General features: G+C 34.5%; 1 protein-coding gene and 1 long non-coding RNA gene across 2 annotated transcripts; one reads left to right on the forward strand and one right to left on the reverse strand.

Moving 5' to 3' along the window:
* Positions 1-407: 407 nt before the first annotated feature.
* LOC129801669 (uncharacterized) lies at positions 408-4905 on the forward strand. The gene is made up of 3 exons (XR_008751716.1): positions 408-776; positions 1157-1241; positions 4489-4905. It is a non-coding gene; the product is annotated as an uncharacterized LOC129801669 (long non-coding RNA).
* On the reverse strand, positions 4785-13631 carry LOC129801616 (conserved oligomeric Golgi complex subunit 1). Its single transcript, XM_055846842.1, has 3 exons — positions 13397-13631; positions 10931-13337; positions 4785-5097 (listed from the first exon to the last, which is right to left on the reverse strand). The coding sequence occupies exons 1-3, from the start codon at positions 13525-13527 to the stop codon at positions 4948-4950; spliced, it is 2688 nt and encodes an 895-aa protein (XP_055702817.1). The 5' UTR covers positions 13528-13631; the 3' UTR covers positions 4785-4947.
* Between the last annotated feature and the right edge of the window lie 2003 nt (positions 13632-15634).

Raw genomic sequence — 15634 nt, forward strand, 5'->3', positions numbered from 1 at the left:
AATTCAACCCCCCAAGAAAGTTCTATACCCTTCATAGTGTTGAGTTATTGATTTTTCGTATGGCACACTTACATACAGCTAGTATTTCCTATATTCTTCCCAAAAGCTTCCCCATTCGGAATGTATGTAGCTTCTAAAGCTCAGTGTTTACACCTGCGTTCTTGGTGGCGTCCTTGAGCTCTTGCACGTCTCCACCACCCGAAATTCAATGTCAACCTACCAATACTGTACCCCTCAATATCCACACGACCTATTCCTCTCGAAATAGAATGCGTCCCCATGGTTAGAGAGATGCGCAGGGGCAGTGTTCTCTACAAAAGCGCATCCATCACGCCCGGCCAATACATGCAGCCACTGTGTGCTTAGGCTCGTGGCCAGAGAGACATTCCGACATGAGCCCACAGTATTTCACATGCCACATCCATTCACATTGGTGTGAATGGTGAGGAATACTACTGATCATCTCACGAGAGAGACTCTTGAATTTTCACGAATGAGCATCACCCAGTGGCTAAGAGTTTAGTCGATTGGGCGATACACGGCTGTTAACATCACTCTTGCAAAAACCAAATCTGCGATTTTTTTTTCAAGACCATTAAAGAAAAGACTAGAACTTTTTTAGCTTAACTCTCACTTTCGTTGAGGACAAGAGGTCAGACCAAGATCAAAGTGCAGTAAAATCTACGTGAGTGCTTTTTCAAGTTCAGGAATTCAAGTGAAAATCCATCAGCTACACAGCAATGGCAAAGGGAAAAGGTGGCGGAAATAAGGATGAGGTAAGGCATTGCCCTCTCAAAGATACCCCAATACAAACTCATCGTGATAAAATTAGACGCAAAGTGTTCTCCATCACTTCAAAATAACATCTTGCGCAACAAAAATCGCAAAAAGGTCAATTGAATCATTTGAGTTCTCCCAGTGAGAATCAAACTCCTACTTCTCTATTTGTAAGAATTGATGCCCTGCACTTCCTGGAAATAAACCTCCCAACCCCAGGAAAGGACCCTCAGGGCTGTGAATGAAAATATGTGTTGTGCGCACTTATCGATTGATTCATCCCACTTTTAATTGCGCCATAATTTAATTTGGCAAATTGACAGTATTCGAAGACCAATCCATTCAATTAATACCCTAACCGAAAATCTCCCATTGACAGAAAAAGGGTGGTGGAGCAGCTGCCGCCCCCAAAGCCGCCGATGCCAAGCCGGCAGAAGCCAAAGGTGGAAAAGGAGGTAAAAAAGGTATGAAAAACCAATTTAGTGGGTGTCTCATTAAGCCATAAGTAGCTTTTTTTTTTAATTTAGTAGAAGTATAAATTAAGACTTATTTCCTAAAAAATAACATAATTTATGACAGTTTAAAAAATCCAAAACAAAACTTTATGCGCTTTTAATTTTTAAAATAAAACATTTTCACGCGGAACTGATGGCGGAATACTAGTAATATTAATAAATTTACTGTTTTATGCTCCTCTACATAATAAATGTAGCTGTACGTTGTAATTAACTTAAATTTTCTTGTTCACAGAAGAGGAAAAATGGTAGTATTTTGATTTTTTTAATGTTTTAAAAAATAATTATATTTAATGGTTATATACAGACAATAGTGCGTAAAAGTAATTATTTTTCTCATTAAAACGAAAATATTCTGTATAGAGTAAGTGTGCCAAATTCCGGCCAGCTTGCAATTTCGGCCACCTTTTTTGTTCTTCGAATTTCCATGAACTTTTATATTTTACGTACTCTAGACATTATACAATGCAAAAGAATATCAAAAAATGTAACTTCGACAAACGAGATGACGTGAAAAAGATATTGGAAGAATTCCCGAAGGGCAAGGAACTATGAGAATGAAGATGGCCGAAATATGGCACCAAAGCTATGTCTATATTTTTATTCATTTTAAAATGCATTAAGAATGATTTTAGAGTAAATAAAGACGATAAACTCTTTACAAGGTTCCCAGCAATACTCAGAAGAAAGAATAAAAAAAATCAATTTGTATTTAAAATATTACATTTCAAACTTGAGACTTTGACGCTTGCATGCAACTATGCCGAAATGTGGCACACTTACCCTAAGTCTATAAGGCTTAAGATCAAATTAATTCAAACTCAATTCAAATATTTTAAGAGAGTGTTTTTACCTTTTGATAGTCACGAAGTTTATCCTCTTTACTGTTTTAAAATATTTAAAAAAATATATATATAAATTTCTACAAAATTAAATAGCTCTAGTCTAATATTTTTTATAACTAATCTTTATTTAGAGCAATATTATCAAAATTACTTTTTGACAATTAAATTTTTCTGTAAATAGTAAGATGGACCCCTAATAAAGCAATTAATATTAAATTAATAAGATATTCTCAAATGTTTACAGTCCAAGACAAAAATATGATATAATTATAATTGGAATATTAAACTTTTCATAAAGGTATCATTTATTCTAAAAATTATCACTCTTTATGACAAAATGATACATCAAAAAACATAGTTTTCAAATTAAAGATTTTAAATTCTGAGCTAAATTACTAGAAATTAAATGTTTTAAATTTTAATTTTCTTCCTAAAAATTTTAAATTATTTAAAGATTTACAGGCTCCATAATGTTTAATACATACAGGGTGCATAAAACTCTTTTTATAGAATAACAATCGGTTTTAATTCCGACCGGATTGTAAGATTTCCAGCCTCGATTTAAACTCTCTTTTTTTAAAGGTTTAAGAAATAAAAAATTCACGATCAGAAAGATTTCTTTTTTAATCAAGAGACCTTAGTAAATTAGGTTTCGAAAAGTTAACATGATTTCGGGTAAATCTAAGATCTATATAAGTTTGGATTACAAATTTTAAGAGTTATAGAAAGTGGCTACAGAGATTTAATGAAATTGATAAATTAAAAGCGCTTGAAAATTTTAATGAATTAGGACAGACTTATTAAGATTGGAAAAGAACTGTTTCTCCAGAGGGAATGTTTTTTTCTTAAATTAGCTTTGCAATTTTCAGCTTGATGCCTTTTGTCCTTCTACTGTAGAATTGAGGAGCTCAGAGCAAAAAAACGCTATTTTAATAGGGAAATGGATACGACTTAGAGCTTTTTGCTCCGAGCGCCTCAATTATCCTCAAGAAATATATTTTTTAATAATTTTGAATAGCTAAGAAATGTTTTTTTTTCTTTGAGTATCCAGTCTCCCTAAGGAGACCAAAAAGTTATAGTTTAATGATTTATCTCAAAATTGAGGAATATGTCTAAGATATTAAATAAGAATAAATTAGATTCCGGATGCTGTTAAGTTTTTTAAGCTTAAAAAATACTAAGCTAGAATAGTATATAAGGTAAGTGAAGCATGTATCGACCATGAAGGTTGGATCGTCACCCCAAAACAAGATTTTTTTTGGAAATTATTCATTACCTTTTAATAATTGTTTCTTCCAAAATGCCTTACTAACTGCCTTACTTATCGTTAAAGGTTTTGAAAAATCATTTTATTTAGGGGTGACGATCCAACCTTCATGGTCGATATATGCATCACTTATTTTAGGATGTTGAAATTGTGTCTCTTTTATACCATCTCAGTAGGGTAAGTGTGCACCCTTCATGTTTCGGCATAGTTGCATGCAAGCGCCAAGGTCTCAAGTTTTAAATTCAATATTATTAATACAAATTGAATATTTTTATTACTTCTTTTTAAGGAGTGTTGCTTGGAACCTTGTAGACAGTTTATCGTCTTTATTTACTCTACAATCATTCTTAATACATTTTAAAATAAATAAAAATGTTGACATAGCTTTGGTGCCTTATTTCGGCCACCTTCATTCTCATAGTTATTTGCCCATCGGGAATTCTTTAAATGTCTTTTCACGTCATCTTGTTTGTCGAAGATATATTTTTTGTTATTCTTTTGCATTGTATAATCTCTAGAGTATGTAAAAACCAAAAAAATCATGAAAATTCGAGGAACAAAAAATGTGACCGGAATTGCAAGCTGGCCGGAATTTGGCACATTTACCCTATTTGCAGTTCAAATGATTTGATTTCAATTTTTACTTTTTTACCTTAAATAATACGTCACCATTTAGGTGAATATAGGCATGGTTTGCACACACTGAACCTTCAAACGACGCGATTTTTCTCTTTGTTTGCAAAGAGCTAGTTTGCCATTTCTCATCTCGTCTCAAGAGGTTAATAATTATCTATCTTATGGCTAAAACAGACAAAGAGAAAATTCGCATTGTTTGAAGATTCACTGGGTTTACTGTATGCAAACCATGCCTACATTCCCCTAGATTTATTATTTTCAATTTTTTGCCTATTGGAATTATTTAAACTTATTGAAATTTTCTGCTTTAAAAAATTATTGGCAAAGATTTTGCAAATGAAATACCCTCAGAAAACGATATAATATCGTTAATCGAATAAAAAAAAGGGAGCAATAATTGATTGTGAGAATTAACCTTCTTCTCTCTTGTATCTCATCTCATCAACAGGTGGCAAAAAGTGACAGTAAGGAAAGGCCTTTCCCTTAAAGCATCTCTGCAATACATTCTACTATTGATGATTGTGAGAAAAGCAGAAAATCAATTTCTGATTTTTCCTTATCTGTGAAAATGATAAATGTACACATTGATATCGATCCCCACCCCATCACACACTCAAACTTTTAAACCCATTCTACATCACAAGATGGATATCAACACGACAAATAAAAATATCGTGACTTCCAACCAATCTCTCTCACTCTCTCGGATCAGTTGCAGTTGAACCAAAAATAACCAAAACACTCTTTCTAACAATGTGACTCAACTTATATTTTTTTCTTCTTTTGGATTCGTGTACTTTTTGAGAACAATATAATTGTAATAATAAATACAAAATAGAGATAAATCTCTATGCGTAAAATACAATTTGATGTTTACTCACTCTCCCCCGCCCCTGGAAATCTTTCCTTAAGACTTGAACCAGTCCTGCGACATGGCCCCGAAAAATGCTGCAGCCCCAGACTTTACGTTGCTGGCATAGTTCTGCGTTGTACTAACTACGGAGGATGACTGGCGTGCTTCATCGGATTTTCTTGTTTTTCCTGGGGTGCCGGAATGCTGAAAATAGAGTTGAATATTAGGCTCATTTCAGGAATTCACAGAAAATTTCACACAAAATTCAACGCATTTAGTTAGTCGCATTTTATTTTAGATTTGAACTCCAAACTATTACATACGAATCAAGAATTATTTATTTTAGATGTGAGAGGCTTTTCTTGAAAATCGTCTTGAAATTAGATAACATCTTGAAGTATTCATATGTATTCATGAAGATTTTTTACGACTTCAGAAAATGATGTAAATTATCACTAAAAAATACTACCAAATAGGGTAAATTAAGCTATTTCAAAACCTGCTCTAAATGGAAATTTTTCGCTACTCTAAATGGAAACGTCATTGTTTTCACGATAAATACAGTACTAAATTATTATATTTATATATTTTCTATAACGCAGTTTCATTATTTAGTTAATTTAGCTCCATAAAGCGAAATCCATTCATATTCACAAATTTTAATTTGTTAATTTCTCATAAAAATTAAAAGTGTACCTTTTCACCATCGAATTTTTTATCGATCGACCATGTTTTGCAATGAAAAACACAAAAAGGTAACTATTGTTTTTTCGTTTTGTTTAACATTTATGTCATATTTCTGGCTAATTTTAGTTAAATTAAGTGCTAATCTTTATTGTTAACGGTACGTGAAGTTTTCAAATGAAATAATTAACTATTTCGTGAACAAAAAGGGTTTTTCTGAAGTGTCTGCAAATGCTTCAATAGAAAACTCCGGAAATATGATTTTTTTGGAGAGACTTTCCTATTGTTTTAGATGGGAAAGGAGAAAAGACCAGGAATAAGAACAAATCCTGCACTCAAGAGCAACTCAACAAGGTTTTGGAAGTCTTTCGTCGCGATTTCACTTACACTGTTTGTCTACAATTAGAAAATTTCCCTTGTCTCCATTTGGATTAATTTGTTTCCACCAAAAGAAGCATTTTACGCTCGCGTATTTTTCATGTATTTAAGAAATGTTTAAATTGTATCTAAAGAGTTTTCACTAAACAGTAACATTCTAGAAGAGTCAAGGAGCAAATTTATGTAATTCTCTTCAGGAAAAATATGAACTTAATGTGTTGAATCTTCTGGCAAAATTAAAGCGTCTGGAAATTATTTTGAATTAGGACATTTACCCTACTTCAAGAGAAAGAAAACAAAAATTGATCAAATTAAATTTATTACTTCGAAATCAATCTCATTGATAAAGTCAGGTTTTTGTATCTAATAATTGTGTCAACTGCTTCAAAATGTTTGAAGTAACTATAAAATACAATCACAATGGATTCTTGTAGAATAAATCGTTTCTTCAAAACCAATTTAATTCCACAATACACCGTGTAGATTTCAATTTTAATTATATGCTACGGTGAACAATCATAGCCAGACGAATAAAAGCTTAAAGGAGGATCAGTCTTCATATTTCACGTGACAAAGTTTCAATTCTTGCATTTCTATTTTCGAAAGAGATGAAATAAAACTTTTTGTTAATATATCACTACCAAAACACGATGATCACTAAAATCATAAGCTTTGTAACGCTTCTTTAGAAATGGTAGTTTCTAAAAAGACGTCCGTACTGATGTTTTGACTTTCACAGTAGTTGGGAAATTAACCCTTTAAGGACGATTGGAACACCGGTGTCCCATAAAGAAAATAATTTTCCTGACTATCTAAAGTTATTTTTTTTCTTATGTCTGTACATAATTATTTGGGCTATTTTTGTCCCTATCGTTCATAGAAGCACAAAATACACCGAATCAGACTCTGTTGGACTTTCCAAGGTTAGATGTAAGACTTATCATTGATTATGTTTTTCAGTTTAATTTTTATTGTTGATTTTCAGTCCGTAAAATGTGTCCCGTCGTTAAAGGGTTAAAGAAAATAAAAATTATTGAAAAGCTAATTTTTATGCAGTTTTTTTACCAATTACCATAAGTGCAGATGACATTGTCTCCTGCAGGTGTCCCCCTGTTCATAAGCTTTTCTTTATTTCTAGAACTTAAGAATAGACTTTACCGATCAGACATGGTAGATCGAATCGGTAGAGACCATCCTTCAGTTCTAGAAATAAGAAAAAGAGGTGTCAAAGTCACCCGCATTTATGATAAAATTAGTAAAAAAAAACACTGCATAAAAATTAGCTTTTCAATAATTTTTATTTTCTTCAATTTTCCAACTACTGTGCAGTTAGTCGAAACATCACTACGGACGTCTTTTTACAATCTTCTTGTACCATTTATTGTTCATTTTAATTGCAAAAGTGTGGCAAACTGTCCTAACTTTGAGAAATGCTCAAATTCGAAACTTTGATTCGTAATTTTTCAGTGGTCCAATTCTTGAGGAAAAGCGTATCCATTGTGCAATTATTTTTTATTTTAACCGGTTACAAACCGATATAAACCAATTTGTAAATCACTCAAAAAGTCGATCAAAGTGACTTAGAAAAAAATACAATTGAATTTCGAAAAAAAAGGTCTCGAACGGTTTATAAACGATTGAAATCGGTAGACACTTGCCAGCATGTAGGGGAATTCTGTAACAGTATGACAAATTTTTTGTAGTAATTTCAGGATCAGGACAACATTAAAGCCCAGTGAGTATCGAATGGCCATTCTAAGAAGGTGTATGAAGCTTTTAGTAAATGATATCAATCGGATTTACGATTAGTTCTTCCGAATTTACCAAAGGAAAAAAATTAAATTTGTCATATGACATTGTCATTTTGGTATAGAATTCCCCTACTGATCAGATATTCCAAGACTTTTCCAACTAGTCCAAATATGACCTAATTCGGCTGAGAAATAAGCTCGTTAGAGCTATTATGAGCTGTGATATTGAAAAACGGTTGCACAATGCAATCTCTGAAATTTGGGAATTTATAACGAAATAAAAAATATCCGAATTGTAGAGAAATACGAGCGTGAAACTGTTCTAAATCTAACATTCTTTTCTGTTTTTCTTTTCGTATAATTTATACTGACTTTGGATCAATTGTATTTATTTTGCTCTATATTCTCTTTGAAACAAATTAAAATATTGCTCTGTTAATTTGTATCCTTAGCTGACTGTCTCCCGTATGATAATGTATATCTATTCTTGTATTCCAGCGTTTAAATAAACACTAATTAAGTAATTAATTAGTAAAATTGTTAGTAGAGTAATTTAAACATGAATGTACATCAAAATAAAGTAAGTTTTGAACCTTAATATAAGGTAACTATACAAAATTTCGGTATAGTTGCAAGTTGCAACCAAGCGCCAAAATCTTAAGTTTGAAAGGTTTGAAGTGTAATATTACTGCTCGAACTCAAAGAGAGAGCAGTTATATAATCGACTTTTTTTTCAACTTGTCACTGTTCTGGAGCTTAAACAGTAAGATATATCGACTTCCAGTCTTCGATGACCCCCAATGAAAAACAAAATCTCTCGACGTTTGTTTTCCCCCTCACCACACCGTCCTTTATCACCACCAAAAACCACGTTTTCTTGGTTTTTCTCAAAATTGACCCAAGCTTTTTCAATGATTTTTGGATGTGTTTGAGAGCTAGTCCAGGCGAACATTTCGCCCAAACATATCTATGACCGGAAAATTCGGCATTTTGAATTATTGAAAGTCTAAGGTCAACAACTTTGGAGGGTCCATTTTTCAACCGATTTGGTTAAATTTGGATTTTTTGGAAAGGTATTGCAATTTCGAACCCGACTGCATCGGTCTTCATCGGTAATGAATCGGTTAAGTATCGATTTATTAATTTTTAAATGATTTTGTGATTTATGAATCAATTTGATCTCTAGTAGATCAGTGATACCAAAAGATTATGCAAAAAGACTAGTTCACGGTGAGCTCTATCTCGTGAGTTCGAACATTCCGCAAAGCTGGGACGCTTTGACATCTCTTTTATTAATACAAATTGATTTTTTTGTTCCTTCTTCTTAAGGAATGTTGCTTGGAACTTTGTTTATAGTTTATCGTCTTTGTTTTCTCTAAAATCATTCTTAATTTTAAAATGAATAAAAATATAGACATAGCTTTGGGTACTATTTCGGCCACCTTGATTCTCATAGTCCCTTGCCATTCCGGAATTCTTCCAGTCTTTTTCATATCATTTCGTTCGTTGAAGCGACATTTTTTCGATTTTCTTTTTTGTATTGTATAACCTCCAGAATTTACAAAAACTAAAAATTCATGGATATTTGAGGAACAAAAGAAGTTGCCGAAATTGCAAGTTGGCCGAAATTGTAAGTTGGCCGAAATTTCGTACAGTTACATTAGAGCCTCGCTATAGGCCACATTTGGTTCCAGATTTGACACTTGAGTCGCACTATTCCAAATGTCATTTGACTAAATGTCAAGTAAATGTCATTTTTTTAAATTATCAACGACTTTTAGTATTGAAATTGCTCGACGGCTTCCACTTTCTTTGCGATTGTGTTACTTGTCCTCGCTCTCTTCATTATGGATCGCAATTATCACAACTACTCAATTAAGTTTGGCAAAAATATTAAAATAATTATGACAACATTGCATGTCGCGTACTAAAAAACATAACCTAACGTAAAATCAGTGTTTTGAAATCAACGGTCGATAAATTGTGGACTATAGAGCGATGGCCTATAGCTGGGTTCTACTGTACACTAATACGAATAATTTTGAAATGATGTTTTAACCCTTTAAGGACGAGAAGGTCAAAAATTGAGGGTCACTAAAAATAATTTTTGCTAAGGTTTTAGGGCAAAATACAACTTTAGAAGACCGTAAGAAAAGTTTCATTTTTGGGTCACCGGTGACCCAATCGGCCTTAAAGGGTTAAATAAATAAAAAACAAAATTTATTTCAGGATTATCAATATAACTATCAAATTTATAAAATTATTTTTTATTTTACATTTTGAGTTGAAAAATAATGTATTTATCCGTTTAATAAAATTTATAAATTAAATAGCAAATATAAATATTTAAAATATCAATCAATTTTTGTACTTTATTATTCTGAATATGTGTTGTATATTTCTGTATGAATATGATAAATAGGAGAGCATAGGGCAGTTTCAAAAATTTTTATTTTTAAATAGCCAAACCCAAGGAAACCACCTAGACTTAGTTATTTCATAAAGTCTTTGATAAGTCAGACGTAAAATCCGTAAAACACTTCTAATACTTGAAACTGCCCTACACTCGCCTTATTTATTTCTCTCAATATTCTGAATATGTTTCAAAAAAGTGATTATGCACGCGACATTAGAAAATTTATTATACAAATTAGCAAATTTTCAACAATGAAAATGTATTTAATTTCTTCAGAAATAATAGGCAAAAGAACCAGGAGGGAAATTCTGTAACGCTCTGGCAATGCCATGTGACAAATTGGGTTTGAATCTCAGGAGAGCTTTTTCGAAAATGCGATTCTGTAGCCGTGACATTGTCATTTCACGTGGCATTGTCAGACGTCACATATTTGAGATTTCTGGCAATTTAAATGACAATGAATTTTGTTAAACAAATCAACCAAGACGTACTGGATTTTCATAAAATCATCAAGTAAAGGGATTTCATTAAAAATTCAATGAATTGCATTTTCGAACTCATATGATATGACAAAAAAACCTCGAATGACATTGTCAGGTTTCGAACTCACGCGTGACAATGCCACGAAAATTACAGAATTCCCCTATAGGAAATAGAAAACTTAGGAAGAGCATGCAAAACCAAACTCCCTTACACATCTTACTTGGAATGAACATCCTTTAGAAGAGAACCCAGAAATAAATCAAATAATTTAATTGGAAGAGAAAAACCACATTGCCTTGCCCTTTGCTAAAGGTCTCCAACTCACCTTTTCCGTCGCTACTGGAGCCGAAGTTTGAGGTTTCTGTGACGCAGCAGTATTGGAAGAAATTATTGGCAGTAGTGGGAACCAGGAAATCGCTTCGTTGGTTCCTACTCCGGACATCGCCAGAATATTGGGATCTTTTTCCTGGGCAGCAGTAGTCTGACGATTACCCAGCATGGCTACCAAGTAGTCCATGTTAGGAATGATGCAGCCTAATTGATGAAGCACTCGATGGGCAGATTTCTTGACATTGGCATTGAGGGAATCGTAAGACATCTCAAAATCAAATGGATCCACTCGGGATTTGAAGTTCTGACACAAAGATTGTGCCTTCTCCGAAAGGGTCTTATTCTCACGAGCCACTAAAACCAGCGAAATAAATTTTACATCGAAGAAATATTGGAGGCAAATGTTCTGATTGGTCTGGATGATTTCGGTGTCAGCCTGAAGGCTGTAGAAGTTGAAAATATGAAGAATTACACTTTCCACGACACGGCTGACAATTGCCCGTGGAATTGTATGAGGAGCAATTTGATTGAGATCCCGACAGAGCTTGAAGAGCTTTTGTTGGAGCGAGAAACTCGGCTGCGAGGGAACTCTGATAGAGGATTTTAGAACGACATCCTGCTCATTTTTCTCCTCAAGACTGACAGTTTCCCAGCTGGGAAATTCCTGGAGGATGACATTGAGATTGGGAATTGAGGTGTTTTGCGTTTGCTGAGTGTCTTTGAGAAAAGATGTCAACCAGAGGCTCCAGAAATAGAGGCTCTCCTCCTCGAGTCTCTTGCAAACTTTGAGCCATTTCTCAAGATCATCCTCATCTGAATTGGGTTTCCTCTTCGAAAGGCAGCATTTGAGATAGGGGCAGAGCTCCCCAATAGCCTGCAGTAGCTTTGCCAAAGCTATTGAATTGCCCTGCGTCTCCGGGAAGCGTCCGGATCTCAGGAAAGCAATGAATTTCATAATTCTTCCAGTGCTGCATTCAACAAGAAACTCCCTGAGAGTATCTGTAATCTCATCGTCCGGAAGCCTTCTCCGTTTTTCCCCTTCACTTTCACTGGAAACGTAATTGCTGAGATCATTAAACAGCAGTTCCAGCCTTCTGTCCAGATTCTCACAAACTTCCACAATTGCCGGGGAATATCCTCGAGTCTTCATTAGCAATTTGTGAGTTTTCTGATCTTGACAAATTGCCTGCTGCAAACTCTGCGGGATATCCAATGATTCCTCAGTCCAAACCATTTTTCTGATGCTTTTGGAAGCTTTCTCAGGAGTCTGCGTGAGTTTTTCCACATCTTTCTCCACTGCCTCGAGAGTTCCCTCCCAGGAAGATTCTATGATATCCTTGACACGTTCATTTAGGAGTTTCTGGTAGAAAAACTCATACACAGCAAATCCCTCAGGCAGGAAGAGCTTCCGGCAAATTTTCTCCCAATTGTTTGGTTTCTGTGGAGACATTGCTTGCCGCTTGATATCATGGATAACTTTCACAGACGTTATCAAATCAATCAGAGACTTTAGGGCAGTTTTTGTTGCTAAATTGAGCTTTTCAATCCAGCTATTTGTCATCCTTACTAGGGATTCCTCTCTAACGCCCGCCAGAGCCACCTGAGGCTTGAATTGAGCAATAATCCCGGGTAGAGCTCTTAGAACTACGGGATTATCGAATTTAATTAAGGAAACTGTTGGCTCCTTCGCTACCAAATCCTGAATTTCTCTCATTAACAATCCATCAGACCCATCCCGGCCCACAAAGCAGTCAAACATCACCTCGCAGCTCTCTTCCAGAAGCTGAAGGCTTGAGAGGATTCTGTCCCTAACTTTGCGCGGTTTCTCCTGATCTTCCGCCAGGATATTCAAGAAGGACTTAATTCTCAACTCAATAAAAACAGCCAAGAGGGCATCAACATTACTGGACTCTAGCAAGAGCAAACTAGCTAAGCATTTAGACGCCACGCTGGCAGGAAGGCTCTCCCTGCCCAGAGTGACAAAGCAGTGATCCCGAATAATCTCCAAAAAGGGCCTAAGTACGGTCCACTGCCTCGTGGCCACTGGGAAATGCCTCACAATGCTGTTATTGTCATTCAGCTGAAGATCTGTGCTGATGTGGCGAGAGAAGGCAAATAATTGAGCTGCCAAGAAATACTCATCATTGTGCAAATGCGTCCAAATCATTTCCGGAAGTAGTGTTAGAATATGAATCTGAACTACCACACCATAGTATTTATTTCTAATGAGAATTCTCTGGCTCTTGTCTCCTTCTTTTGAAACATCCCGGCCCTTTCTCAGGTTCTCCCTAACCTTCCCGGAAAGGTCAATAATACCCTCAATACGTTCAACCACTGTGTTGGAGGTTGTTCTCATGTCATTTATCGTATCAGCGGCTTTCAGGAGATCACGATACCTCTCCCTGGAAGCCCAGTATGTTAGTGATATGCTGAAAATGGAAAATATGTGGCAAAATCTTACCCAACCATCGTCCTCAAGTCTTCCCTTCGTTTCTCGATCTCATTCTGCAATTTTCTGCTGACCTGCTCAATTTCAGACACTGTGTGCTGCTGGAAGAGTCTATCAGGATTTAATTCCAATAAATCACTCATTTTTCCACTTTAAATTGCACAAGATATTAGAGAAAAATCAACACAAAACAACAAACGCTGCAGAAAAATTCTGACAACTCAAATTGATACAAGGGGGAGATATTAGGGTCGGAAGTGGTGTACAGCTGAAAATGAAGTGCTTGGAAGTTTTTGGAAGTGGGAGTGTCCGAAAATAATGTCTTCTCTGTTTAATTCGAAAAAGTTGGTTGACATTTTACAAGTTCGGTTATGATAACAAAACGGAGCAAATAGGGTAAGTGTGCCAAATTTCGGCCAGCTAATAATTTCGGCCACTTTGAGTGTAATTTCGGCCATGCAAATAAATTTATTTAAAATTATGTATGTAATCTTCGAATAGTCAATGAATTCATCTTGCTTTCAAATATTTATTCATTTTAGGATGTATTAACACAAAGACAGTTAAATTATAGGTATAATTTGAATTTAAATTGTGTTGTAAAAACTCAGTGTGGAAAGAGTCTTACAAAAAATGTGACAGATCGATTGTGTCTCTAGCAGTCTTGTGATTTGTGGTGAAGTGCAGAAGGTTTTCCTTCGGTGTTTTTCATGAAAATTGATTAGTTTTCATTAAAGATTGTTTCTGTTTATGTTAATAGTGAATCAATCTTTAAATTTCGGGTGAAATTTCCCAGCTGGATCCTGTATTTCGCGTAAAAAAGTATATACTTTGTGAGCGTCTCTACAGTGAGGTAGTGTTGCCTATTTCGGCCACATCTTTTGCTTTCCTAAATTTCTTATTCATTTTATGTTTCCTTTTTCAATTTCTGAATTCTACAATGTCCAGAAAAAAAACCATCGCTTCTATGAAAAAGATGATGTGGAAAAGGCCTTGGAAGAGGAGTTCAGGAAGTGCAAATTGCTACGGGAATCTGCGCGTAAATTTGAGATGCTACTCTTCAGGTCTTCAGGACAAATTACACGGAAGATCTCAAGGCTTGTGAGTCATATAAACGTATTAAATTAAATATTAAACTCGTTCCATTTGACGTTTTGAAATTTTCTATCCGTTGCGTCACAAAATGTGGTCAGAAAAAAGGTGGCCGAAATTTCACACAAAGTGGCCGAAATACTACCCAAAGCAATGTCCATATTTTTATTAATTTTTCAATATTTTAGGAAGTGATTTAAAGAAAACAAAAATGCTAAACTAGTCTTGAAGGTTCCACACAACCCTCCCGAAAAGGAAGTAACAAAAAATATCAATATGAATTAAAAATATTGCATTTCAAACTTAGGACTTCGGTGCTTACATGCAACTATGCCGAAATTTGGCACACTTACCCTATGTTTCATTTTTTATCACAATTATGTATTAAAAACTTCGATACAATGTTAATAATACTTTAATTCATTCTGGACAAACTTCATGTTTAGTGAAAATAATTTTGAATATATCAACCGCCAGTGTTTGGCAGCTGTCACCCGGATAACGAAGTGCTGGATAACGAAGAGTTGAGTGTGCTTGGAAGTTTTTGGAAGTGGGAGTGTCCGAAAATAAAGTCTTCTCTGTTTAATTCGAAAAAGTTGGTTGACATTTTACAAGTTCGGTTATGATAACAAAACGGAGTAAATAAAGCTAAAATTTATTATAGCTTAATTTTTGTTGTAATTTTGCCGACGAAATAATCTGTTGAAGGTTATATATTTATTCACAATTTATTATTTATGAAAAATGTGTCTTTCATTGCAATATAATTTTCTTTAATTTTTACAGGAGTTTCAATTTCATGTACAGTAGACTCTCACTCAATCGGCTCTTTTTCAATCAGGCGAAAAATTTTATTGACAATCTTCACGTTTAATTATGAAGCTAATTTGCTGTAGTTCTTCCTATTTTATCGTGATTCTTTATAATTGAGCGCTTTTTGTGAAATTTACAAAGGTTTTGACGCCCAAATCTATCGATAAACCGGATGACATTTTGCCTCAAATGTCCAATTGAGAGAGAGTCTACTGTAGTTGTTCGCAAATATTAATATAGCTACTGCAGTTGACTTTGAATCATTTTTATGGCAATATTTCCAGTATTCTTGTAGAAGAAAATTTATGGATCACATTTGAAGAGATTTTTAAGATTGTGGAAAAC

Source organism: Phlebotomus papatasi, chromosome 1, assembly GCF_024763615.1.
Source record: "Phlebotomus papatasi isolate M1 chromosome 1, Ppap_2.1, whole genome shotgun sequence".
NCBI classification, from domain to species: Eukaryota; Metazoa; Arthropoda; class Insecta; order Diptera; family Psychodidae; genus Phlebotomus; species Phlebotomus papatasi.

Bases quoted from the DNA above. Each gene is read 5' to 3' on its own strand.
- LOC129801616 (XM_055846842.1), bottom strand. From the start codon at position 13,527: ATGAGTGATTTATTGGAATTAAATCCTGATAGACTCTTCCAGCAGCAC. The intron at 13,338-13,396 runs GTAAGATTTTGC...CTGGGCTTCCAG, and splicing joins GACTTGAGGACGATGGTTGG to GGAGAGGTATCGTGATCTCC. The intron at 5,098-10,930 runs GTGAGTTGGAGA...CTCTATTTTCAG, and splicing joins CTCCAGTAGCGACGGAAAAG to CATTCCGGCACCCCAGGAAA.